Source organism: Mustela nigripes, chromosome 6 (assembly GCF_022355385.1).
Source record: "Mustela nigripes isolate SB6536 chromosome 6, MUSNIG.SB6536, whole genome shotgun sequence".
Classification (NCBI taxonomy): Eukaryota; Metazoa; Chordata; class Mammalia; order Carnivora; family Mustelidae; genus Mustela; species Mustela nigripes.
In genome coordinates, this window is record NC_081562.1 from 132376063 (window position 1) to 132403966 (window position 27904).

The 27904-nt window shown below is 38.3% G+C and overlaps 1 protein-coding gene across 1 annotated transcript in view; it reads left to right on the top strand.

The window, feature by feature from the left end:
* Positions 1 to 27904, top strand: part of CUBN (cubilin) — a 258604-nt gene that overhangs the window by 11025 nt on the left and 219675 nt on the right. Inside the window, exons 7-17 of the mRNA XM_059404241.1 lie at positions 684 to 810; positions 1781 to 1943; positions 4654 to 4785; positions 6009 to 6104; positions 8233 to 8351; positions 8544 to 8730; positions 9998 to 10110; positions 12725 to 12959; positions 19508 to 19689; positions 21496 to 21658; positions 22419 to 22606. Of these exons, the coding sequence (XP_059260224.1) occupies positions 684 to 810; positions 1781 to 1943; positions 4654 to 4785; positions 6009 to 6104; positions 8233 to 8351; positions 8544 to 8730; positions 9998 to 10110; positions 12725 to 12959; positions 19508 to 19689; positions 21496 to 21658; positions 22419 to 22606 (1705 nt within the window). The remainder of the gene's footprint in view (positions 1 to 683; positions 811 to 1780; positions 1944 to 4653; positions 4786 to 6008; positions 6105 to 8232; positions 8352 to 8543; positions 8731 to 9997; positions 10111 to 12724; positions 12960 to 19507; positions 19690 to 21495; positions 21659 to 22418; positions 22607 to 27904) is intronic.

Genomic DNA, 27904 nt, shown 5'->3' on the forward strand with positions numbered 1-27904 from the left:
GTTCCAAGGATTGCAATAGTTTAAAACAACTTTACTCATCTGGTTATTATTGAACTGAAATTTTCTCATAACAAAATACTCACCACGAGCTTGGGTATTATGTAAAAGGCCATTTGTCAGTGAAAATGTGGGTATGAAAGAAATGTTACTATGTTAACTGCATCTCTCATGGATAGAAGTAGTGCCCTTTGTAATATGATAACAATTATCGTATTTCCTGAGATGTGGCTATACCATTGCCTATGGGTTATACAATTCCAGGGAACATTTGGGAATGTGCCAGCTCAGTCAAGGTCACCGGTGCTTACCGGTGGGCCCATTCAGAGGGACGATGAATGGACTTGATCTCTCCTGTGACTATCCCGAATGAACTCCATCCCCTTTAGTTTATGGATGTCTGACCTTTGAAAGTGCTGTTTGATGACCTGATACCAGAAGAATTTATGGTGGTAGTCGTGCCCAGATAGTAAGCTGTGCCCCTCTCAGACTACATTTGAGAGGTAACACATTTACTCAGTCCACTGCTTGAGCGATTTTCTTCCAAGACTGCAGCCAATAAATCTGGTTTTCTGATTTATGATTCCACATGAATGTCATTGACATACAGTTGGAATTATTATTTTCTTAACTGATGCTAAGAAACAGGCACTTGCCCTGACCTTACGCTCTTGTGTAACCAACAGCTGTCTCTGCTCACCTGAGACACACGGCCCCCAGTGTGCATCCAGATACGATGACTGTGAAGGGGGCTCCAAGGAGCTCTGCGGCCACGGCATCTGTGAGGACCGAGTCCGCGTGCAGGTTGGCCAGGTGAGTCACTCCCAGAAGGTGGGACTCCTCAAAGGGAGTCATGTTTATTCGTTCCTCCTCCCGCATGTCTGTGTATGAGGCCAGCTCTGGCAGAGCTGCAAAGAGGAAGTCAACCTCCGGCTCTAAAGTGGGGCGCAGGTAAGGAAAGAGATGAGAGTTGTCCATAAATAAACAGAAAACTGGGCCCAGAGGCGATAGCATTATAGAAATTGCTACCATTTTTTATTATGGTAGTAATTTATTCATTAATCTGTCCATGAGACATGACCTCATGGCCTTGTGAGTTGTAACAGTGACGAGACACAGGAACACCAAAGACCCACTCTTGCCGGCAACATGCCCTTCTAAGCCGTCTGGATTGTTTCTGGCCCTGCAGACCCGAGCCACCTCCCTGTGCTCTGGATCTGGGCCGTCTTCCTGGCAACCTTGACTCTGACCTTCAAGATCGCCCAGCACTGGCCCGCTTGGCCTTGTATGAGACCTTTGGGTCTTTATTTTTAGTTCTGGGTTTTTGTTTTTTTTTTTTTTCCTACCCATGTGATGGAAAATGGTTCCCTTCCAGTGACGGTGGGAGGAGGGTGTGGGTAGCAGGGGAAGGAGAGACTTTCAAAAAGGAAACAAACAGAATGGATTTTCCAAGGTCTGTGCCTCCATGGGTGTTTTTCCCCTCTAAAAACACAGCAGGCTGAGTGCATTGACTTTAATTATATTGACTTACAGTTCTTGACTGTGGTTGCACTTTCCCTGGAATCTTTGGGGCAAATTATAGGTTTTCCTTACTCTGAAGTAAAGATGTTTCTCTTTTTGCGTGGTCGGGTCTAAATGCTTAATCATACGGGAAGAAAAAGAGAAGCCACTCCATCAGTTATGGAAACGAATGCTAGAGGGTCAACAGTTGGGGCCTTGGTGAGATTTTCAAAGGCTTTTGTGCTCATTTTCTTGATTGCCTTGACTCTTGTCGTTCTGCCAGCCCAAATACAGCTGCATCTGCGATGCAGGGTGGACGTCCCCGCTGAACAGCTTGGCCTGCGTGCTGGACATAGACGAGTGCAGCCTCCCACAGGCGCCGTGCTCAGCCCTCGCACCGTGCTTCAACACACCAGGCTCTTTCTACTGCGGGGCCTGCCCGACAGGTATGGGGGCTTGTCCACGCTCTGTCAGGCATGGTGCCAGAACAACTTGTCTTCCACGGCTGAAAGCTAAGAAGACCATTCTCAGGAAGCATGTCCTGTTTCACTAACTTCCACCGTGGGCCCATCTTTCTGTGGTAATAATTCAGCCATAGAAATCAGAGGGCCTGAGCCAAATGCGGGGGGCTGGGTCAAGCACCTGCTTGCTGTGGTGGCAGCTGACTGGGACCTGTTCTAGCCCCACCTCCCTTACTAGCCAGATGTTTGCAGACTTGGGCGGATGACTTCACCTCTTAGTGTCACTGCTAGAGTCCAGTAGTCCTCACCGGTGTGTGTCACTGGGAGACCCTATGGTCTTGCTATCAATAAGGATGTCTGGTTTCATCTCAGACCCACAGAGACTTGAAACTCCAGGTCAGGTCATGTGCAGAGTCTCTGAAAATGTAGACTCTGGGCTCCGAGGCTGCCTGGGTTTGAGTCTATGCTTCGTGTCTCACTGTAGGAGATTGTCCTCATCCCATCAATGCATATCTGTAGAGCATGCAGGGTGAGCAAAGCACTGTGCCAGGTGCACTGGCGAGCAATTAACCGGACCTCAGAGAGTCCACAAGGCCCCGTGGCACTCCTTGTGAGTTGTCAGAAGGTGGAGCATATAAGAATGTAATTATTTTATGGAAACTTCACCAAGACACTGTGCCAGGCAATTTTTAATTCTTGCAACTATGACCAAATCAAGAAATGTTAGGAATTAGTTTTATCCCCACTTTAAAATATAAGACCATGAGGACTGGAGAAGGTAAATGACTTGTCCAAGATCATACAGCTTATATGCAGTCAGGAGTCAAACCTAGGTCTGCCTGACTGTGGATCTGAGCGGGGCTGCTGAATTCTTCGTTGATCTGTCTCATCAAGGAGCCCACACACCTGTTGCTTCATCTAGTGACTTTTGGTTTAGTGACTTTCTTTGTGTTACCTGCTTAGATCTTGTATAATGAGGCAGATATTGAAAAAACACGTGAAGACTTTTTTCCCCTCTCAGTTCTCAGGGGCAAATAAAATTTGCAAATAACCACATTCTTGAAGGTAATTTACTTGTGACAGTCTTTAAAAACTAGAAATCAGAAAAATAAATTATAAGAACTATAGGATTCTTTTACTAATTGTTGGAGGAAAAAAAAAGAGAAACAAAACTTTGTGTTTTTCTGTTAATCATGTTATTTTTTTCCTGCATGTCAAAATAATACATGCTGCTTATAAAATATAAAGAAAGTATAAAAATATGAAAATAAAATGACAGAGAAATGCCCATAGTCTTACCACTCAGAGGGCCATCTTTGACATTGGGGCATGTTTCCTTCCAACTCTCTTTTGTGCATTCTTCACCTGTAAATACGATAATTTCCACAAGTAGATTTTTATTTATTTATTTATTATTATTATTATTTAAATTTATTTATTTGACAGAGATAGTGAGAGAGGGAATACAAGCAGGGGGAGTGGGCCAGGGAGAAGCAGGCTTCCCACTGAGCAGGGAGCCTGATGTGGGGCTTGATCCCAGGACTCTGGGTTCATGACCTTAGCTGAAGGCAGATGCTTAACTACTGAGCCACCCAGGCACCCCACAAGCAGATTTTTAGAAGGGGACTCCACTTAGATGAAAGAAAAGAAATATTTTTTAAAATATAGAAGGTTTTAAACATTCTTATAATTTTAGCCATTTGAGTTATAAAAGTAATAATACTCACTGTAACAGTTGATTTAAACAGAAATATCTAGAGAAAAAGAACATTCTTTCTTCACCTTCAATCTTGTCCTCCCAACGAGAATACTGTTAACAGTTGTCCTCTCTCCTCTTCTTCCTTTTCCTTCACTCATACAAACATATAGACACATAGATAGGTTTTTTTTTTTTTTAAGATTATTTATTTCTTTATTTGACAGGCAGAGATCACAAGTAGGCAGAGAGGCAGGCAGAGAGAGAGAGGAGGAAGCAGGCTCCCCGCTGAGCAGGACCCCGGGATCATGACCTGAGCTGAAGGAAGAGGCTTTAACCCACTGAGCCACCCAGGTGCCCCACATAGGCAGGTTTAAAAAAATTATTTCCCCCAATTGGGGTCAGACTGCATATTATTCTAAAAGTTTATATTATTAGTTATTATTATTATTATTATTATATAGTTATTATTATATACTAGTAAGTGTATTTGGGAAAATTTTTTAATATGTGTGTGTCATTAAAAGTAGCTTTTTGTATTTGTGGTACAGATGAGTCATAATAAATTCAGCTATGCCGCTAGTGATCATTGAGCCCCCCCTCCCCATTAAACAACTCTGCCACAGGCATCTGCTTACCTACATCTATTGATACTGGCAGTTTTATCACTGCAGAAAAGTTTTAAGAAGTGGAATTATTAGCCAAAGGTATATATTTTTAAGATTTTAATGAATACCTCTAGATCTATTTCCAAACAGATTTTATTAATTTAACTTCTGACTAAAAGCATATAAGAATACCTCATTTGCCCACCTCTTTGCCAGAATTTGTTTTTAAGAATGTAAAACCATTTTTGCCAACCTGAGAGGTAGAGTCTACCTCATTTTAATCTACAGTTTCTTCAAGCAAAGTGGGTCTTTGTGTATCTTTGACGTTTTGCATTTCTTTGTTGATAACTTGTCTATGGAGCTAACTTTTCAAATCTTCTAATCTTTCTAGGCTGGCAAGGAAATGGATACAGTTGCCAAGACATCAATGAATGTGAGATCAATAATGGCGGCTGTTCTGTGGTTCCGCCTGTCACCTGTGTGAATACATTGGGGTCTTACCACTGTCAAGCCTGTCCACCAGGTGCTACACCATTATAGGCAAAACATACGTTTGGGAACAGGGTGTTGTGCTCCATACTTTTTATTTTATTATTTTATATATATTTTTTAGAGAGAGAGATTTTTTATATATATTTTTTAGAGAGGGAGAGAGAAAGAAGGAGGGAGGAGGAGTGAGGGGTAGAGGAAGAGGGACAGAGGGACTCTTCAGCAGGCTCCACACCCAGTGCTGAACACAATGTGGGGCTCAATCTCACAACCCTGAGATCTTAGCCTGAGCTGAAACCAAGAGTCGGGCGCTTAACTGACTGAGCCACCCGTGTGCCCCGCTTATGGTCCATTTTAAATATGACTCTGTCTAGGGACATATACTGAGTAGTGTGGTGGAAAGTTTTATTTAACATGTGGATTCAGGGCATGTTAGTTCAAGCTATATTATGAAAAGCAATAAAAAAAGTTTTAATATCACTGGGAAACAACAAACCTTTACAAATTGTGAAACAGCCTGTGGAGATAATGCAAACTTTGAAACATTTTCTCTGCGGATCACAGACCTGCAACCCCATTGTTCCCACAAATAATTTATTGATACAGTGAAGTCATGAGATGTTTTACATACAAAGTTCGCTAAATAACAGGCTAACTAGTAAGCATGTGATACATGTTATTTTCTTTCTCTTCCGGAAAGAAGTCATTACAGCTATCCTGTGATCTAAACTGAGCGAGTGACTACCCAAGAAGTTCGGGGAGTTCTAAGGGTTATATTGGAACCCTGTATGTTTTATTAATGTGACATAATAGTACTTAGGACTTCTATGATAATTTAACTCTCAGATCATTAAAGTCACTGCAATTAGAAAATGTCAAATTACTTAGTATCAGCACTTTCTAAGTCTACCAGTAGATTCATGGATCTTTTTATTTTTATTTTTTATTTTAGTCAGGAGAAACAACCCAGAACATTGTTTCTGCAATCAGGTTCCCAATTCTTATTTGTCCTTTCCTCTTAATGATAGAAATTTGTGTGTGATGTACATGTGTGATGTATTCTGCATTATCTCCACAGGGTGTTTCACAATTTGTAAAGGGTTGTTGTTTCCCATGTGTATGTGGCTTCATATTTAGCTTTTTTGTTCTGACGATAGAAGATCTCTGGTTGGCCTGGTTTGTGATACGTGGTTCTCAGATTGGGATTCTTCAGTATTCTTAATGTTGTGTGTTATGCTCTGCTCTTGCTGTTGTCAGGGTACCAAGGCGATGGAAGAGTGTGCACACCCATTGACATCTGCTCCATCAATAATGGAGGCTGCCACCCGGACGCGTCATGCTCCTCGGTTCTCGGTGATGACTCTCCCTCTGGTTTGGGGTATCTTAATAGGACCCTCTAAAACAAATCAACATTTTAAAAACAAAATCCCCTACCTTCAAAATTCTTATTTTGATTTTCAAACCAAAAAGTAAGCCTTGTTTTAAAACTATACATTGGATTTTTTAATGTGATAGACTAAGCTCTTCTCTGGTCTGGCCTAACCCAGCAATTATTTCCCAAGATAATCGAGCCAGCTAATTAATTTATGACTGTATTTCAGAAAATGGCAAGGAGAAAGGGAGGAAGGACCGACCACCTGTCATCTCCCTTTAAAAACGCTTTCTTTTCTATGCCGTTGGCCAGGATTGAGACCTGTTGCTAACCTTGTCTGCAAGGGAGGCTGGGAAATGTAGTTTATTTCAGGTGCTTGTGCCCCCAGTTAAAATAAACAATTCACTACTAAAGAATGGAAAACTAGATGTAGGGTGATAGTCAACAGTGTCTGCAATGCTGTGTAAGAGAAGTTTTACCTCCTATAATTTAAATAATATGTGTTGCTAAATTGTCTCCCAGAAATGTATCAATTTATACTGACCAACAGTGCATGAAAGTATACATGTATCCCACCCTTCACAATAATGGATACTATTGTTATTTTTCATTTTGGTCAATTTTATAGGCAAAAATTGTCTTCCCGTTGTTCTAATTTTGACCATATCAAAATTCATTTTTGAACTCTAATAGTTAATACCTTATTTTATTTTTAAGGATTTTATTTGTTTGACATAGAGAGAGAGCACAACAAAGGGAGAGAGGCAGAGGGAGAGGGAGGAGTAGACTCCCCACTAAACAGGGAGCCCAGTGTGGGTGGGGCTGGATCCCAGGACGCTGGGATCATGACCTGAGCTGAAGGCAGATGCTTAACTGCCTGAGCTACCCAGACACCCCAGTAGTTATACGTTTTACATATTTATTGGCTTTATTTTTTTTCTATTTGTTCATATCCTTTGTTCATCTGCTTTCTCATTGATTTATAAAATTTCACTATGTGCTAAGGATATTATCTCGTTATCTGTGTAATGTTTTACGTATATTTCCTCTGGCACATTGTTTTTATTTTAATTTTGTGGTGGTATTTTCTATTTAGAAGTTTAAAATTTCTATGTAGTCAAAAAGATAAATCTTTTCTTGTAGGATTTTCTCCTCTTGGAATTAGGCCTTTCCTACAGAACTCAAGTGCTTGCTCTTTTGTACTTTCATTTATTTTTAACATTAAGATCTTTGATCTTTTGGCATCAAATATTGCTTGATATTTTTGCTCAAATGCATGGCTCCAACTTCATTTATTGAATAACATATCATATCTCTTGCTATTTCCAAATGCCACTTTTATTTTTACTGAAGTAATATATCTATATACATATGTAAAAAGTACAAACATGATATATGTATGTGTATAATATATAGAGATAATTTACATATATATAAATTACGTAATTTATTACATATATAAAATACATAATTTATATATAAATTACACACATACATATACATACCTATGTATATGTATGTATGTACTGTGACTATTAAATGTTTTTAAAATAATTAACAGCATACTGAAATAGTTAGGAGCATGGATTCTAGAAAAATACTGCTTGGATTTTGATTTTCTCCTTGGTTCCACCATATTCTAGCTGCGTGTCCTTTGTCAAGGCATTTAATCTTTCTGTGCTTTATCCTCACCTATAAACAGGGATTAAAATAGTACCTATTTATAGTCCATATTGGTACAGTGTTTGCAACAGATACCATCTTCATGAGAAAACCCTTTTCTGCTGTCAACCCCTCCATGAGAAACTCCCCTTTCTCTTGGTGCACCTCACACTTGTCCACAACTCAGAACCATTACAAATGGACTGACAGCACCAGTACCAATTTGTATATAAAGTATTGGAAACGCATAATGCCTTTCTTATTTTTTAAGATAAGAATTAGAAAAAGATTCTATTATTTTTCTCTTCATGCCTGGTGTTTCTGCCCCGAGAGATAGGCAGACTTGACTTTGGCATTTTCTTATCTTAGACAACAGAGCCTGAGTTTTGTTACTGGGTTTGAATCGAGGAGTTCTGTATTTATACTTCCATTTTGATTTCTAAACAGGTTCCTTACCTCTCTGCACTTGTCTCCCGGGGTTTACCGGAAATGGTTATGGGCCAAATGGATGTGTGCAACTCAGTAACATTTGCCAGAGCCACCCCTGTTTAAATGGGCAGTGCATTGTGAGTCCTTTATTCTTCCTTCCTTAGCAATTACCGTTTCAATGAATCATTGCAAGTTAGGCTACCAGAAGATGTTCATGCCTCAACAGCTGCTATGTACATCATTTAACACTAATTTTCTTTGCTATTTGAGTTGATTAACGTTTATTGTCTATTCATTTGTTTTATGACGCTATGTTTTTCTTTCCTTAGGAAACAGTCTCCAGTTATCTTTGTAAGTGTGAATCAGGTTGGGCTGGCATCAACTGTACAGAAAATATAAACGAGTGTCTGAGCAACCCCTGCTTGAATGGGGGAACTTGTGTGGATGGCATTAATGCTTTCAGCTGTGAATGCACACGTTCTTGGACTGGACTCCTCTGTCAGATTCCCCAGCAAGGTACACTCTGCATTCCTTTGCTCACAGATGCTCACAGCATGAGAGGATCATCCCTTAATGAGTCCCGCTTCAGATTTTTCTACTTTCTTGTCATGTGGTTCAAGTGCTTACAACTAAGCCTTCCCTTGCAGCAGTAGTCTAGAATTTACAAGGTAAATATTTATCTCGGTTGTAGCCAGAAGAACCTTCCTTCAAAGGAAGAATAAAATTAGTATTTGCCATTTTTATTATGTCTGTCCTGAAAACAAAATGTGCTAAGGTAGTGTAGTTCTTTAGGGAGAGTTTTCTCTACAGCAGCTGTATCATTTCCCTTTAACATTGCACTAAGTCGTGTCAGTTTCCTGCTCTAGAAAACACAGTCATTCCCCATTGCCCACCAGTTAAATAAAGATTGGGACTGTTTTTCAATTATTCTCTATAACCAGGACTTACCCCATCCAGTTAACCTTGTTTTTCACTAGTTCCCTAATAATATTCCCTTTCCAAGCCAGATGTCTTTTCTTATCACCTGATCCCATGTACCACCTTGCTGTGTTCTTTTATTTGGGATATTTTTCTCCTTAGACATCTCTAAATCTCCTTTGCTTTGCATCAGAATGTATCTGTTCCTCAGGAGTACTTCACCTTCAAGCCTCAGTCTTCTTCATCAAGCCTCTTCTGACTACTCCAGCCCCCTCGTATAACTCTTGATTCAGAATCAGCACATTTATTGAGACTTTACTATGTGTTGAGGAGGCTGGTAGATGCTATGAAGACATGAGCACAAAATAACTATCTCCACATGTTATCTGTCTATCTTCTGGTTGAGGAGATGAGTCTAATACAAAATGACAGAGAGGAGATAAGAACTAAAGATTGGGACTAAGCTGTGTGGGGGCCAAGACACAGAGGCAGAGAGAATGGGAGTCAGAGAGAACAAGAAGAGGCAGGCAACAAGAAGAGATCAAGAGGGATCTCGGGGTGATCAGTGTGACTCTGGGCAGACCAGTATTTGAAGGGTAGTAGGTGCAGGAGTGAGAGACCACGGTGTCAAGAAGCATGGCTCATGGTGGTCATAAGGAGATACCAAGCAGACTTCCAACAACCGGGGGACTTAGAAGGGTGTCCAACGAGAAGGGGGACGGGGAGAAGAAAGAATGGCAGGGCATTTGTCTCCGGCATTAATCACTCAGACTTCTCCAATAATTCAGCAGCAGTGTTAAAGCTGCCTAGACTCTTCCTTTGCAGAGTTGCTGTAAAGCAGAAATCATCTTCTTTCTCTTGGCAGTTTGTGGAGGGTCCCTCTCAGGGATGAATGGAAGTTTCAGTTATGCGGGCCCTGACGTTGGTTACGTACATGATGTCAACTGCTTCTGGGTTATCCGAACTGAAGAGGGAAAGGTAAATGCAGGATCTCCTGCCCAAACGTGGATCTGTATCCGTGAATATGCAATATGAGTACATATTACATAAAATACCTATGGTGCTAATCCAACCATTATATATTGAGGGCCTGCTAGGTGTCAAGCTTTGGGCTAGATATTTTGTGCACTTTTCTCAAACGTTATAGTAAGTCTTTGAAATAGGTGATCGTGTCCTCATGTTATAGATGAGATCATGGAAATGAAGAGAAGCTAAGTCTTTTTTAAAAAATACTTTTAAACTGGTAATTAGACCAGTTGGATTTCAAAGTCGTTTGTCTGATTGCCAACTCCACATTTTGTTCAGTAGGGATAATTCTCTGTAGGGATTGGCCTGCTGCAAGCCTGGAATTTGTAAAGTCATGTTGTTCCTGAGAGAGTCCTGTTTGAAGATGACCCCTCAGTGTTTTGTTAATTATTATGCAAAATGGGGACACTATGAAGATGGTTTTCTTGTCAGAGCCTTCTCTGTGCCATTGTGCTGTTAACTGCTTTACATACATAGTGTCATTGTATTTTAACTCTTGTAACCCTACCCTGAAAGATAAGAATTATTATTATCATTTTAAGTTTGTGGACAGGGAGCCTGGAGCAGCTGAGGAATTTGTCCAAGGTCACATGGTTTGTAAGTGGTGTGCCCCGGACCCAAGCCCAGGCCTTTTGACTGACTCCAGTGACTCTGAATGGCTGCATGAACACTCTTCAAATTAAGATCTGACCCTGAGGTTTTTAGTGCTTTTATCCCCAGCATTCATTACTCAGACTTTTCCAAATATTTATTTCTCAGCCAACTCCTAGACTCATTAAAATGAAGTTTGTATGTCTGAATAGATAAGGTTTTCCCTTGAAATTCTGTAAACTTTTTCCAGCAAACTAATGTTACTGGGGTCATTGTACAATGGTCACCACACAGTTTTTCCCTGGAGATGGGAGGATTCTGTGGGGTCTGGAGGCCCCACAATAGCATCAACTCCAAAATCGATTTCCCAGTGGGTATGTTGTGTGAATTTCCTTCCTCCCATTAAGTGTTCATGAATTCTATTTCCTGGCATTGAAAACATTTTTCTTTCAAGAAAAGTCATTTGTGAAAAAAATTTAATACTTTTATTATTGATTTGTAAAAAAAAAGACAATTTTCTTGATTATTGTGATTTTGCATCTTCTTATTTCCACAATTTACATAATATAGTATTTTATAGGAATTTCATAGAAATCAGAGTAGTTCTATTCATGAACACTTATTTGATTTTTATTGAAATTACTTCAAGGACAAAAATGATGCAATGTTAGATAACAAATCTTAAAACTATCCTCATACAGAATTTCAAAAATATCCTGATATCCTTTCTCATTAGCTAAATGCTGTTGTGGTTTTTAGATCATAATGAGAATCAAATCCAACAGCCTCCTTTTAGTAGTTTAGCTCTTTTAAGTGATGTTATCCATACAAAATCTTTTTTATTTTATTAATTATATTATAATATTTAAGTTTGTACAGTCTAACATTTTAACTTGGAAATGTATTTTTGTGTTTATGCTCTTCTACCTGGATGCTCAGAATCTTTTAGATTACTTTTTCCCTATCTTCCACTCTTGGTATTACTCATCTCTTAATGACATCCAACGATTGAGGTCTTGCTGACCTTATACACACACACATACTTACTCAGTCTATACCTAAGGTTGTCAGTGTGCTAGTATCTTGTTGAGAAGTACAGAGAACCCTCAGGAATCAGCATCCCTAGTTGTGGGGAGGCAGTCAGTAAACATTTGTGGGTATGCTACACATATAAGGTATTCAGGTGGCTGGGAAATAAATTGTTGTGAATGGTAATATTAGTCAATTACATTTAACTCAAGGTAGATTTAAATTGTTGTGAATGGTAATATTAGTCAATTACATTTAACTCAAGGTAGATTTTTCAAATGTCCAATGTGTTTTACTGATGTGGGAGCATTGTCAGCTATACATTTGAAGGGCCTATATTTAGTGGACTTCACAGTTTAATGAAATATTGATAAATATATTTCATTAATCTATTCAGTAACAACTCAATGGGTATAAAGTTTCAGTTACATAAGATGTATAAGCTCTAGAGATCTGATGTATAACACTGTACGTGTGGTTAGCAATATGTTATGATGCACTTCAACAGTTGTTAAGACAATGGAGCTCATGTTGTGCTCTTACCACCACAAAAAAGAGAGACACAAGGAAACTCTAGGAGGTGTTGGATATGCCTATTGATGGTGGTGAGGGCATCACAGGTGTTAGCAGTATGTCCAAGAACTCATCAAATCATATATGTTTAGTATGTACAGTTCTTTGTATACCAATTACACCTCAATAAAGTTGTTAAAAATCTATTTCATTAAGATTTTTGATATACTTTTATATTAGCTGGAGCCTAAGCAATTTTTAACACAAGTTATTGAATTTGTAGATTTGTCATATGTATTTGTGGATAATTGGGAAATTACAGGTATGTCTCTTGAAAGGTGACTAAATATGAATGCTTCCTAATTAGTGAGAGAAATGCTTTAGAATTAATATGGAAATGAAAAACAATACATTGTGACCTTTACATTTTCAGGTGCTGCGTATCACTTTCACTTTTTTCCGGTTAGAATCAGTCAGCAATTGTCCAAACGAGTTTCTTCAGATTCACGATGGAGAGTCCTCTGCGGCACTCCAGCTTGGAAGATTCTGTGGCTCTGATCTCCCTCATGACTTCCTCAGTAGTGACAATGCCCTCTATTTTCATCTCCATTCTGAACATTTCAGAAGTGAGAGGGGCTTTACAATAAGATGGGAAACGCAGCAACCAGGTATGTAAACATGAAGAAAAATCAAGCAAAATCTTGAAATCATTAAGTTTTCCTTTTTAGTGTTAGACTTGTTGATAACATTAAATGTTTTGAGATCTAGGGATTGTATCATACTTTTATAATTCTTTTAAAATAAAGATAAAATGATTTGGAATTCCATTTTGTGTTTAGAGATAACAAAATTTGGATGAATAAGAAAGATTAAAATCCATGAGTCTTAATGGGTCCCTTATGAAATGACCAAACAGCGTTCTTATAAACTCTACTAGTAACTTACTGCAGCGATGTTCTTGAAGAGGTTGTCGTTCCTTCCTTAGTATTCCTTATCTTTTTTTTTTTTTAAAGATTTTATTTATTTATTTGACAGAGAGAAATCACAAGTAGAGAGGCAGGCAGAGAGAGAGAGAGGGGGAAGCAGGCTCCCTGCCGAGCAGAGAGCCCGATGCGGGACTCGATCCCAGGACCCTGAGATCATGACCTGAGCTGAAGGCAGCGGCTTAACCCACTGTGCCACCCAGGCGCCCCGGTATTCCTTATCTTAATGACCATTTGATAATTTGTTCTTTCTGTTGTTATTTTGTCTTTTGGGGCTCTACTTTTTTTTTTTTTTTTTTTTTTAGCTTTTTACTGTACAATTTTTAAACAGGTAGAAAGGTAGATAGAACAGTAATGAACCTCCAATTCACTCATAAGTAAATCTGTGCATCTATTTCTGGAATTCCTCAGCTTCTCTATTGGCCTATATATCTGTCCTTGTGCCACACTGGCTTAACTAACTACTGAAGCTTGAAATCTGATTGTGTAAGTCCTGTAACATGGTTCTTTTAAAATATGCTAGATCCTTTACATTTTCCTGTAAGTTTTAGAATCAATTTGTTAATTCTCCCCCCAAATCTGTTGGAATTTTGTTGGTATTGTCTTGAATCTATAATTAACTTGGGAAGAAATGACTTCTTAAATTAGCCCTATCACTTTATGAACACGGACTATCTCTGTATTTCTTTATCTTTTTAATTTATCTTAGCAGTGATTTATAGATTCCAGTGTTTACTCTACATATTTTATTGTTTTTTTCTAGATATTTAATATTTTATACTATATGAAATGGTACTGTTTTTCTAAAATGTCAATTTTATGTGTTATGTGTTGTCATATATAGAAATACGACATATTTTTAAAAAATATTTGATTTTGAATCCAGTCATTGCTAAAATCATTAATCAATTCTAACAGCTTTTTTGGTGGATGCTTTTGGATTTCTCTACATACACAGTTATGTTATCTGTGAGTAAAGAGCGTTTTTCTTTGTTAAGAAACAAAATTTAATGGAGTAAATTTGAAGATCTAATTGGGTTTATTAAACAGTCCATGAATAGGGCATCATCCCATCTAGCAAACAGAGGGGAGCCCTGAGGAGTTGTATGAAATGAGAAGTTTTTATAGGAAGAAGAATAGGGCGAGAAACTATTAGCAAAATAAAAAGATTGTTCCAGACAAGGTCTTCCCTTAATGGGAAGGGTGAAGGGTCGAATCATACAGATTACCTCATCTTCCTTTGGGGGATGGAGAGAGCCCATGTGGCAGACTCATTGGCCCTAAGTGGAAAATTCCTGACTGACAGATCAAGATTACATTTCTAGGGGAGGCTGAAAGTGCAATTAGATCAGGTATTAAGCCCATGCTGGGGGACTCGGCCTAAGTGATACTGTTTGGGGTCTGTGGTTTTCCTTCTAACATCTTCCTTTCCAATCTTTGTAACTATCATTTCTTTCTTTTCCTTAACGTCTTTATTGCCTGGCCAGTACCATACCGAACAGAAGTGGTAGAGTGGGCATCATTCTCTCCTTCCCAACCCCATGGGGAAATTGCGTTCAGTATTTAACAGTTGAATATAATGTTTTAGATGTAAGTTTTTGTAGATAACCCTTAGCAGATAAAGGAAGTTCACTGCAAATTACTGTTTCTGTATAACAGATTACCCACAAATTTAGCTTTGTAGAGCATTAATCATTTTATTATATTTCTGATCTTGTGGACCAGGAATTTGGAAAGGGCCCAATTATCATTTGATCTGTCAAGCAGTTACAATTAGATGTTGGCTGAAACTGTAGTCATCTACAGGCTCAACTAGGCTGGAAACCCAAGATGACTCACTCAATCGATGCTGGCTTTTGGATAAGAGCTGAACCAGGCTATTGACTTGAATGCCTCCACGTAGCCCCTCTCTGATGGTGGTCTTAGGGTAGTGGATCTTCTTTCATGGCACTTGGTCTATCTTAGAGCAAGCCTTACAACAGACCCAGGCAGATGCTGCATGGATTTTTCGGACCCACCTTTGGAAGTCATACTGTCATAGTCATACTATTTCTGCCATACTTTTATTTGGTTAAAGCACTCATAAGCCCACCCAGATTCAAGGGGAGGAGACACAGATCCCACCTCAACGGAAGAAGTGTCAAAGATTTTATGAATGTTTTTAAGCCATCTCATCTTTTATTCCTAACTTGTCAAGAATTTTTATGATGAATGGATATTGAAATATATTAAATATGGTTTCACTTATTTGTGGAGTATAACAAAAAGCATGGAGGACATGGGGAGTTAGAGAGAAGGGGGTTGGGGAGGGGAGGTGAATTAGAAGGGGAGGTGAATCATGAGAGACTATGGACTCTGAAAAACAATCTGAGGGGTTTGAAGTGGCGGTGGGGTGGGAGGTCGGGGTACCAGGTGGTGGGTATTCTAGAGGGCACGGATTGCATGGAGCACTGGGTGTGGTGAAAAAATAATGATACTAAATAAATAAATGAAAAAAAAAAGGAAATATATTAAATAATTTTTCTAAATCTATTGAGATGACTGCATGGTTTTCCTTCTCTGCTTCTGTCATTTTTCCTCTGTCCTCTTCTTCTGGAACTCAGATTATACGTATGCTGGAGATTTTGACTATGTCTCATAGCTCTTATACTTTTTAATGTAGTCTTCCCCTGTGTACATGCAGCTGAAGACTCAGCTAAGGGCCCAAGGAAAACTCATATAAATTTTTTGGGTGTTATGGCCATGCAGCTGTCTTCACTATAGTACCTTATTCCAAAATCCCAGCTACTCTAGGGGCCCCAAATCCTGAGTTTTGTTTATTTCACCCAGTAGGAGTACTGCTGCTACTTGGACTCCACTGTCCTGCACTGCAGTTTGGGAAAGGCACACAGGGAGAATATATGGGACTCACCGCTTGTGCTTTCTTCCTCTGAAGGATCACAGTCTTTCACTGCTTGCTTCTCAATGCCTGAAGACAATAAAAACTAAAACAAACCATAATTCCTTATTATTACCAAATAGTAACTATTGCTCATATTGATGTGTTACAGAAACTGTTGTTTGGCTTGCATATTGTCCCATGTTCTAGACTTTGCTAGAATGGTTTGATCAAATTGAATTTAATGTTTAGGGGGACAAAAAGGATCACATTTGGAGGTACTCAATGTCTATTTGCCTCCCTGTCATGACTGCAACATTGATTAGAGTGTTTTGATTTTCTCAGGTTGATCTTTCTATTAGAAAGCTACTCTTTTGCCCTTTCTCTAATGGCCTTAGCAACCCATAGGCTCATTGTTTAGATTAATTGGGGCTTTAAAAATGATGGCAGTTGAATTTTATCTTTTATTCTTTATTTATTATCTGGAATTCTTCAATGGAGTAGGCCTTTCCCATATCAACTATTTGGTTACACTCACATACAGATCGGTCAAGAAAGGTAGGATAGATGCTTGATTCTTCCCCCTATTTTTCTCCGGTATTCAAATTAATTACCTGGTTTCCTAGCTTTCTCCAGAATGAAATTACTTGTTATTCTTTTTATTTCATTTTGGTTTTAGTACCAAATATGAACTCATATTTTATAATAGTTGATGTATTATAATCTAGTCTAGACTTTTTCTATGTTAAAATGTTCCATATTTGGCTATTGGGAAAACTTTAAAGTTAGTTTCTGAGCCTCTTTGACCCTATTCTAGTTACCTTTGGAAACTTCCTTGCTTTCTGCCCTGAAAGATGTTCCAGGTTCTTCCTATGTATTTATTGTGTTGGGACAGGAACCAATTATTTATCTGAAGAGTTTCTAATGGGAAATGGGATTTAGATTCTATAATCTGGGTAATAGGAGTGGCTATTGCTACTAGATTGAACAAAGTCTATACATCTTTCAGTAGAAGGAACTAGAAATTTTTTTTAAATGCTACTTTTAAAAAAAATGCTATTTTTTAAAAAAAGATTTTATTTATTTACTTGACAAACAGAGATCACAAGTAGGCAGAGAGGCAGGCAGAGAGAGGGGGGAAGCAGGCTCCCCACCAAGCAGAGAGCCCGATGCGGGGCTGGATCCCAGGACCCCGAGATCATGACCTGAGCTGAAAGTAGAGGCCAAACCCACTGAGCCACTCAGGTGCCCCTAAATATTACTATTTTTTAAGTAGAGCTCCAGCATGGAGCTCAGTGTGGGGTTCAAACTCACAACCCTGAAATCAAGACCTGAGCTGAAATCAAGAGTCAGACACTCAACCAACTAAGCCACCCAGGTGCCCCTATTTTTATTAGTTTTAAGGAAAAAGCATATCATGTATTCTTCATGATCTTCCAATATATTTGCATATTGAAATTAAAGTTTTTAAATTTTATATTTATACCTCTTCTCACTTCAAAAAATCCTGGTTCCTAGTGACATCAACATATTACCTACTTAATCCTACTGTATGAATTTTCAAAATAACAGTATTAATATTATTACTAATAATATGATAACTGAAAGTCATTTAGTATTCCTTGGCTATTCTTTTTTGTGCAATATATGTTGCACTCAAGCTCTGTATTCGAACTTTACAGTGTTTTAAAGCATCTTGGAATATTTCTCTTCTCCATCTTAAACTGTTAGTTCAACAGTTATTTCATTTTGTTTCATTTTGTTTGTGATTTTAAAGATTTCACTTTTTGAATTTTATTGAATTTTACTTTATAATTATGTAAAACATATTCATATTTCCAAAGCCAAATAAAAATTCATAATAAATTTAGAGAAGTCTAACCTTCATCCCTGTCCCTTCTGTCTTGTTCCTTTCTTTTCCCAAAGGAAACAATTTTTATTAGTTTTTGATTTACCCTTCCATTTAAAAAATATAAGCAGATAATCACATATGATCAAGTCTTATGGTTATTTTCCCTCTCTCTCCTTTTTTTTTTCCCTTTTTCCCCCTTTTCCATATGTTCATTTGTTTCCTTTCTTAAATTCTACATGAGTGAAATCATTAGGTATTTGTCTTTTTCTGACTGATTTATTTCAGTTAGCATAATACACCTAGTTCTAGCCACATCGTTGCAAATGGCGAGATTTCATTCTTTTGGATGGCTGAGTAATATTCCATTGTTTATATATACCACATTTTCTTTATCCATTCATCAGTTGATGGACATTTGGGCTCTCTCCATAGTTTGGCTATTGTTGATAATGGTGCTGTAAACATCGGGGCATGTGCCCCTTCGAATCTGTATTTTTTTACCCTTTGGATAAATAACTAGTAATGCAATTGCTGTATTGTAGGATAATTCTGTTTAACTTTCTGTGGAACCTCCATATTATTCTCTAGAGTGGCTGCACCCGTTTGCATTCCCACCAACAGTGCAAAAGGATTCCACTTTCTCTGAATCCTTACCAGCACCTGTTGTTTCTTGTGTAGTTAATTTTAGCCATTGGGACAGTTGTGAGGTGATACCTTGTTGTGGTTTTGAATAGTATTTTACTGATGATGAGTGATGTTGGATAGTATTTCGTATAAGCCATCACAGAGTCTTTGTTAAATAAATGTGAATATTAATAAAGAAAAGATTCCTTCAGTCACTGATATACAACTTTAGGGGGTTGGTGGGGGGGTAATTAATGAAGTGGTAGCGGCATGGGTGTCACAAAGCCTGGCCCCGCCTCTACCTCACTCCATTCCTGGTCAAGGCAAGTGGCTCCACCACCCATAGACGTTTGATTTTATTCACTTATAAAATGAAGAGTTTAATTATATTAGTGTTAAAAATCTTCTCAAATGAAAATTACATAGCACTTGACTATTCTAATGTATAAAATAATCTGGTTTGTTGAATGACATGGGGTAATAGAAGTTCCAGAACTTTTTAAGAGTTAAGAAGAACTTTTTAAGAACTGGAACTTTTAAAAAGTTATACAGAAGTTAATCTCTTTCAAAGTGAAAAGAAGTGTCTATCATCTCATCCCTCAGACAGTTCAGCACTGTATTTTAAAATCGTATCACCATGTGATAGCTGATAAGCACAGAGCACAATGCAGGAGTGACTCATTCATTTATCAGCTAATATTCCTAGATTTATAACTGTATCAAACTGGAAAAATGAAAGCCTTGTTTAATTTACGAGGGCATCCCAAATAGCACACAGTTGTTTCAACAAAGCTTGTCTTCTTGCAGTAAGGACTATGATAACTCTACATAAATTATAACTTGTATACAATATAAAGTTATTTTTTCCTCTTATTTTAGAGTGTGGAGGTGTACTGACGGGTACTTATGGTTCGATTAAATCTCCGGGATATCCTGGAAAATATCCTCCAGGAAGAGATTGTGTCTGGAAAGTAATAACCAGTCCTGGGCTCTTGATAACATTTACTTTTGGGACCTTGAGTCTGGAGCACCATGATGATTGCAGCAAAGATTATCTTGAGGTAAACAATCATATTTGGATAGAACATGTCATGACCTGATTGGAACTCAGGGAAATATGGTTTGGTGATACTGTGGATAACTATAATTTTCTAGCAGTAGTTAGATATATTCTTCAATGGGCAGCTGATGTCTTAAGTCTTGTTAATTCCTTATTCTTAATTGTGTCAGCTTGTTGGTTCTTCTAGGTTTTGTTTGAATCTGGGAAACAGACTGCCTTACTGTTCTATGTCATTTCCTGGAGCCCAGTCCCCTAAGGAGGGAATGGAAGAATTAACAAAAGAAACAGTAATGGTTATCTTTTCCAATGCAGAATCAAGACTTCAGTTGTCTAGGGTAATTGACCCATTATTTCACAAGCTAACTATAGTGCTCTGTGAAGAAAAATAATAGCAATTGTGTTGAAATTGATTGCTAGTGGGTGAGCTTAGAATATATTGATAACTGTCATTGGGAGAAGAGAAGTCTGTCTGTGCCCCTCCTGCTTAACATTAGTAAAAGATTAAAATACAGAAGAAGAAGAAGAAGAAGAAGAAGAAGAAGAAGAAGAAGAAGAAAAAAAAAAAAGGCCTTGAGCTTATGGGTATATCAGAAATGCTGCTCTGCATTTGTAGACTGAAAAGATCATTGAGAAGATTGAGTTCCTATGTTGCTCCTGTCTTGTTTGTCTCCATAAATCTTAGTAGTCCTTGCTGTAGTGATAAAAGACAATATGCTTTTCTAAGTGCATTAGAGAAGAATGGAGTGCTATGGAATTATTCATAAAGGATAGAAAGGTGCGGCTGTCAAACAGGAATCTCCACAAGTTAAAGTCATTAGTAATTTAGCAGTTGTAATGGATTTGAAACCCTTGGGAGTGACTGGAAAAATCTACCTCTCCCTGAAAATTTTCAGCAACATAATCTTTGAAATGTTAACAGTAGCATGGATTTTCCATCAAATTAAAGTTAGAGGTCTGTTTTTTTCTCCACTCCCACATTAATTCCTGAATATACGTGTAATAGAAAGTTATCAATCATTCTGATAATATTGAAATGCCTCTCATTTCTCAACGATATTTCGAGGAAGTAGTTAAATATAGGAATAAAATACTGCTATCCCAGAACTTTGCTGCTGATAGAAAAAGTAATTTAAGTGAGCCAAATTGGCCATGTTAAAATAGCACTGATGTTTGGTGTTCTAGGTAGTACAGAACTTTCAGTTACAACTGAATTATAGAGGGGTTAACATGATTATTTAAGAGATTAAAAAATCAACAATTAAAAAGGATTTCTTAGGTCATATTGTCATTATCACGGTACTCAGTTACTATTAGGATTGCACCTCTAAAACACATTAAACTGTCTCTATGTTGCGTCAACCTGACTTCACTTCTCTCTACCTCTGACCCTTCTGAACACCTAGACCAAGTTGTGAATCAGTCGACACTGTTGGTATTCTTTCTTCCATCTTCTTTGCATATATTCATTTCCTCCTTCTTAGTTACTAGGAATTTATCATTACAAAACCAACATCTAGGGGGGGGAAACTAAGGAAATTAAACATTGAGAAAGGTTCATGAGAAAATTTCAAATTATACGTCTAGGCTTGGAATTAAAGTTTGGACAGAGATAAGGTATTAAGAATGGTGGGAGGCGGAGACTTCCCTTTCATGAACCCCAACTGAGTATTGGGTATATAGTGATGGGAGAGCCTCTGAGAGCCATCAGTTTCCAATCACAGCTTTTTTGAAGTCAATGTACAAAATGACTGAGGTTTGTCAAAATATGATCCTTTTGTGCTTAGCTATTCTTTTGTTTTGTTTTTAGATTCGAGATGGTCCTTTGTATCAGGACCCTGTTCTTGGGAAATTCTGTACCACTTTCTCTGTCCCACCACTCCAGACTACAGGTCCCTTTGCCAGAATTCATTTTCATTCCGACAACCAGATTAATGACCAAGGCTTCCATGTCACCTACTTAACGTCACCCAGTAAGTAACCTGATCATTGGGAAAGCACGTGGACGTGAAGGACAGTGCCATCTTTTTATGCTTAGAGCTTGTATTGATACCCTAAAACAAACGAACAAACCAATGACAAACAATAAGATACTCTAAGATTTTTACTTTAGGGCTTTTATTTTTAAATATATCATTGAGCCCTGATGAGAACTCACACAAAAAAACAACTTTCAGGTTTCAATATCAGGAAAAGTAACCATGCACATCTTTTCACAGGCCCCCTTTCTTCATTTGCCCTGGCTTCAGGCTGAATCTAGAGCCAACCTTCTGTAGACTGAGGAGTCTCTACCCACTTTTGTGCATGTCAGCTTTCCCTTGAGCACACCCTGCTGTTCGATGTTCATTATTCCTTCAATTATATTCCATTCTCTAGTCCTATATTTTATTTTGTAACATATTTTATAAGCTACCCCAAATCTTTTTGGAATGAAGGAGAGCCTAAAGGTATTTAGGCTACATTCTAAATGTAGAAGAGGATGTTAGATGGGAAGTTAGATCACACATGTCTGGATCTATTTCTTTAGGCACTACATGGATGTCCGACAAACACACGTCAAACTGAAAACATGATTAGAGACATAGGCCTAATGTCTTTATTCACAGGGTGAATAAAATGGATATATGATTGTGTGTGCATGTGTGTCAATTTTTAAAGATTGTTTCTAATGCCTGACGGTCACAGGAATGGCCACTCACAGGACCTTTCCCTTATCTTCCCTGTGCTCTTTAGCGGATCTGCATTGTGGAGGAAACTACACAGACCCAGAGGGTCTTCTGTCTTCTGACTTGTCTGGACCTTTCACTCACAGCAGACAGTGCATCTACATTATAACGCAGCCCGTGGGAGAACAGATACAGATCAACTTCACCCATGTGGAGCTGGAAGGCCAGAGTGTCTGTTCCCTGAGTTACATGGAGGTAACTTTGACTTGTCCATGGCCCTTTCATGACGTTAATCAACATTTTTGTATTCTATAGTGTAGGTTGTACAGCCAGCAGCGTGTGGATTCCCTGGGTGATCTGGATGTTAGAAATCCAGTTCTGGGGGCGCCTGGGTGGCTCAGTGGATTAAAGCCGCTGCCTTCGGCTCAGGTCATGATCTCAGTGTCCTGGGATCGAGCCCCGCATTGGGCCCTCTGCTCAGCAGGGAGCCTGCTTCCCCCTCTGTCTCTGCCTGCCTCTCTGCCTACTTGTGATCTCTCTCTCTGTCAAATAAAATAAATAAAATCTTTAAAAAAAAAAAAAAAAGAAATCCAGTTCTGTCCCCTATCCCAGACCTACTGCATCAGAACCTCTACGGACATGCTCAGCAATCTGTATTTTAACAAGCTCTTGGCCTCTCCCGGGTCATTCTGACTCAGGCTATAGTCTGAGAACAACTGTTCTAGAGAGTATGAAAGAATCTGCCAAAAATAGATCTATAGATGGTGAAACAGGAGATTGGTAATGAAATAGCAAAGGACAAAAATGAAAGCTGAGACTAGGAACTCATAATAATGCCTAATTACAAGCTATGAAACTGATCCTTAATAACTGAGGTGAATGCAAATAGGAAAGACTAGTGAGATTTACTAATAAGAAATAGTTTTCATAGACTGTCCAGGAAACTCATCCCAGAAAAGTAAAAGGATTTGCCAAGTGAACTAGCTATTCGGTGGCAGAGAATTAAGGTAAAGCATTGGGTGACCCTTGTTTCAGAGAGTAGGTTTTTTCCTTTCATTAGGCCTGCATGCTCTCTTTCAAAAAACTTTAACTCTGATTTAAGTGTGTGTAATGATTGTAATGTGAAGAATATCTGAAACAAAAAGGCACTTTTGTTTGCCTGGCCTGGTATTTCCTTTGCTTAATTATTGGTCAAGTCACAAATTAGAGTATTGAGAAAGAGAGACAAAACAGTATTTGTTGGATACAGTCATTTTATATAAACTCAGAGAGGCACTGGCGATTTTGTTTGCTCATGTGTTAGACCCAATTTATTTTTCCAGGAAAAACCTATGTAACCTCTTGCCCTCTTCCCTCCTTGATACATATAGTAGAGAAACAGAGAATTTTAGTGTAAGAGTTGGACTTAGGTGTAAAATGAAGTACATTGAGCCTGGTGCCACAGTAATAGTTATTAATATTTAGTTTAGTTCAGATACACATTACCTTGGTTTCAAGTGTACAACATTGTGATTCAACATTTATATACATTGCAAAATGATCACCACATTAAGTGTATTTACTGATATATAGCCATACAAAGTAACAGTTTTTTTCTTGTGATGAGAACTTCTAAGATTTACTTTTATAGAAACTTTTAAATTTGCAATACAGAATGATTGATTATAGGCCTTGTGTTGTATATTACATCCCCATGATGTTGTTTATTTTATGACTGAAAGTCTGTAGCATAATGCTGATAAGGTCCATCCATATTATTACAAAGGATAAGATTTCATTGTTTTTTTCATAGCTGAGTAATATTCCATTATAGATACACAAATACCACATCTTCTTTATCCATTCATTGATCAATGGATACATAGGTTGTTTCCATAAGCTGGGTATTGTAATAATGCTGCAATGAACATAGAGGTGCATACATCTTTTTAAATCAGTGGTTTTCTTTTCTTTAGTTAAAGAGTAGGAAGTGGAATTGCTGGATCATATTGTAGTTTTATTTTCATTTTTTGAGGAAGTTTTGTGTAGTTTTCAATAGTGGTTACACCCCCACCAAAAGTGCACAAGGGTTCCCTTTTTACCATATCTTTGCCAACATTGTTATTTTTTGTCTTTTTGGTAATAGTTATTCCCACAGGTGTGAGGTAATATCCTGGTTTTAATTTGCATCACCCTCATATTAGAGATGCTGAGCATCTTATCATGTGCCTGTTGGCCATCTGTATATTTTCTTTAGAAAAATGTCTACTCAGATCCTTTGCCCATTTTTTAATTGGATTGTCTTTTGTTGTTATTGAGTTGTATGATTTCTTTATATGTTTTGGATGTTAACTATTTATTTGATGTGTGATTTACAAATGTCTTCTCCCATTCATCAGGCTGCCTTTTTGTTGTGTTGACGTTTACTTCAGTTTGTAGAAACATTTTATTTTATTTTTAAGATTTTATTTATTTATTTGACAGAGAGAGATCACAAGTAGGCAGAGAGGCAGGCAGAGAGAGAGAGAGGAGGAAGCAGACTCCCTGCTGAGCAGAGAGCCTGATGCGGGACTCGATCCCAGGACCCTGAGATCATGACCTGAGCCGAAGGCAGCGGCTTAACCCACTGAACCACCCAGGCGCCCTGTAGAAACATTTTAGTTTGATATAGTCTCATTTGTTCATTTTTGCTTTTGTTGCCATTGCTTCTGGAGTCAGATCCAAAAAGTTACTGCTAAGACCAATATCAAAGAGCTTTCTTCCTATGTTTTCTTCTAGTCTATATGGTTTCTGCCCTTACACCAAGTCTTTAATCCATTTTGAGTTAGTTTTATGTATGGTATAAGACAGTGATCTAGTTCCATTCTTTTGCATATTTTCTCAACACCATTTATTGAAGAGATTTCCTTTCCCCGTTGTGTATTCTTGCCTCTTTCATTGTAAATTAATTGACCATATGTAGTTGGGTTTATCTCTGGGTTTTCTGTTCTTTTCCGTTGATCTCTATGTCTGATTCTCCTGCAATACTATACTGTTTTAATTACTATAGCTTTGTAGTATAGTTTGAAATGAGAGAGAGTAATGCCTAAAGCTTTATTCTTTTTTCACATGATGGCTTTGGCTATACAGAATCTTTTGTGGTTCCCTACAAATCATAGGATCGTTTGTTCTCTTTCTGTGAAAAATGCCACTGGAATTTTGATAGGTCTATCATTGAATCTGTAGATTGCTTTGGGTAACCTGGATAATCTAACAGTATTAATTCTTCCATCCTATGAGCACAGAGTATCTTTCCATTTATTTGTGTCTCCTTTAATTTCTTTCATCAATCAAAGTAAGTTTTCTGCTTCTTTCTGTCTCTCTTTTTTCCCTGTGGAACCCCTGTAATGTGAATATTACTCTGTTTGATGATGTCCTATATGTTCCTTAAGCTAAAGTTATTACTATTTTTTTTTTCCTTTTGCTGCTTTGTTTGGAAGAGTTCCACTGCCATGTCTTCCAGCTCACTGATTCTCTCTTCTGCTTGATCTCATCTGCTGTTGAACCCTCCTAGCATATGTTTCAGAGCAGTTATTGTGTTCTTCATTTCTGTGGCTTCAGTTTGGTACTTTCTCATATTTTCTATACTTTAGTTGAAGTATGCACCATGTTCATTCATTCTTCTTCAGAGGACCATGCTTGAACTCTTTATTGGGTAAATTCTTTATCTTTGTTTTATTAAGATGCACCCCCTCCAAGGGTTTTATCCTGTTCTTTCATTTGGAACATATCCCTCTGTCTCCTCGTTTTTCTTATCTATCTGTGTTTCTATGTATGTATAAGGTATAACAGCTATTTTCCCAGTCTTGGTTGGGTGATCTTGTGTAAGAGATAAACCCTATCATTTAACCTTGCCCTAAACCATTGTTGTCTCTCAAACCTTTATGACTGGCTAAGCAGCCTGATTTTTCTCTTGATAGGTCCTAGGTGTTGAGGGTATGCCAAGACCTGTGAGTGTTCCAGAGGGGGTGGATTTCGGTCAGCACCTAGGTTCAGGCTATTTAGAAGCTAGACCCTCAGGCAGCAGCTTTTAAGGTATGAAAATATATATAGTCCTGTGGGACCTCAATTATGGACACTGCTGGCTCCAGTCCAAATGATCTAGATGTGTCTGCTTAGCAACAGTTGTAAATTTCAAGGCTTGAGACGAGTGTATGAACTATTTTCTGGGAGGTATTGGTGAGCTGTAGTGAGATCAAATAAAAAAGATGGTATCCCCCAACCTATGCTTCCTGAGAGCACCTCTATAACCTCTACATCTGTGGTAATCATGAAGTCTGTCTCCCCAGGCCAAAACTCCATGTCAGATAGATAGGACTTTTTCACAGCAAAACTGGAAATGTGTTCCAGTCTGCTGTCTATGCAGTACCCTGGGAGTGGTAGCCTGCCAAGAATGTTAGGATGCAGGTCTAATCCCCCTTGGCCACATGAACCAGATGCTCACAGGGCATTCTTTGTATGGACTGTGTTGGCTGGCTGGCTTTGGTGGTGTCACTGTAAAGCAGCATGCAGGGGTGGGGCATTCACTAGGCTGTCACTGGCAAGGTTAAGGTGGAGTGGCACATGGGGAGTAGGGTGCTCTCCCAGCTGGTGGGCTGCATGTAGTAGTGGTACAGGGAGAGGGGCACTTGCTTGGCTGGCTTAGATGGGGTCATGGAGTACAGAATATAAAGGCTGGGTATGCCTACCAACACTAGCAGGTTAGAGGGAGAATGCCAAAAATGGTACCTACCAGTGTCTCCATCCCCAGAGGGAATCCCTATAGATGAATCTCTGCCTCTCCTTCCCATTTTGGTGTGGCACTTTTATCTTTTGTTGTGGAGAAGCTTATTCAGGTAGTTTTCAGTTCTTTATCAGAGGGAATTTTTCTACATGTAGCTGGAGATTTGTTGTGTTCATAGGAAGAGGTCAGTTCAGGATCTTGCTATACTGCCATCTTGAACTGCCTCTCTGGATTTAGCAATATATATTTTTAATCCAGAGATTGTTGTCTCAGAGGGTGATGTAAACGTGTATATTCATTCAGTTTGTTTTCCAGAATATCCCATAAAATACATTAAAGTTTTACATTGTGGAGCAATTTCAGATATTTTTATGTAAATAAAAATTAAATTTCCACCATCTGTTTTTTAACTTTAAGGATAGAAGAAAATAGCTCACACTTAGAGAGTACTTACTCTGCACCAGGTGCTATTCTAAGACTTTAAAGTACTGTAATTAAGTAGATAACGATTATTGTCTTTCTACTATCTGTTGGATGTGGTACCATCTTTGACATGAGTTAATTCATTGAATCCTCACAAAAACCATTATTATTCCTATTTGAAATGAGGAAACTGAGGCTCAGAGAAATTGTCTCTTGCTCATGGTTACATGTCTGGGGAGTAGGAGAGCTGGAAATTGAATTAGTTTCAGTTGTACTGTTCTCTGATAAGAACAGAGACACAGTTGTGTAGCTAAGACTGCAAAAGTTGGCTCACCTTCCATAGGAAAGAAGCCCTTGTGAGTTTCCCAATTCCATATCTGGCTCCCTGG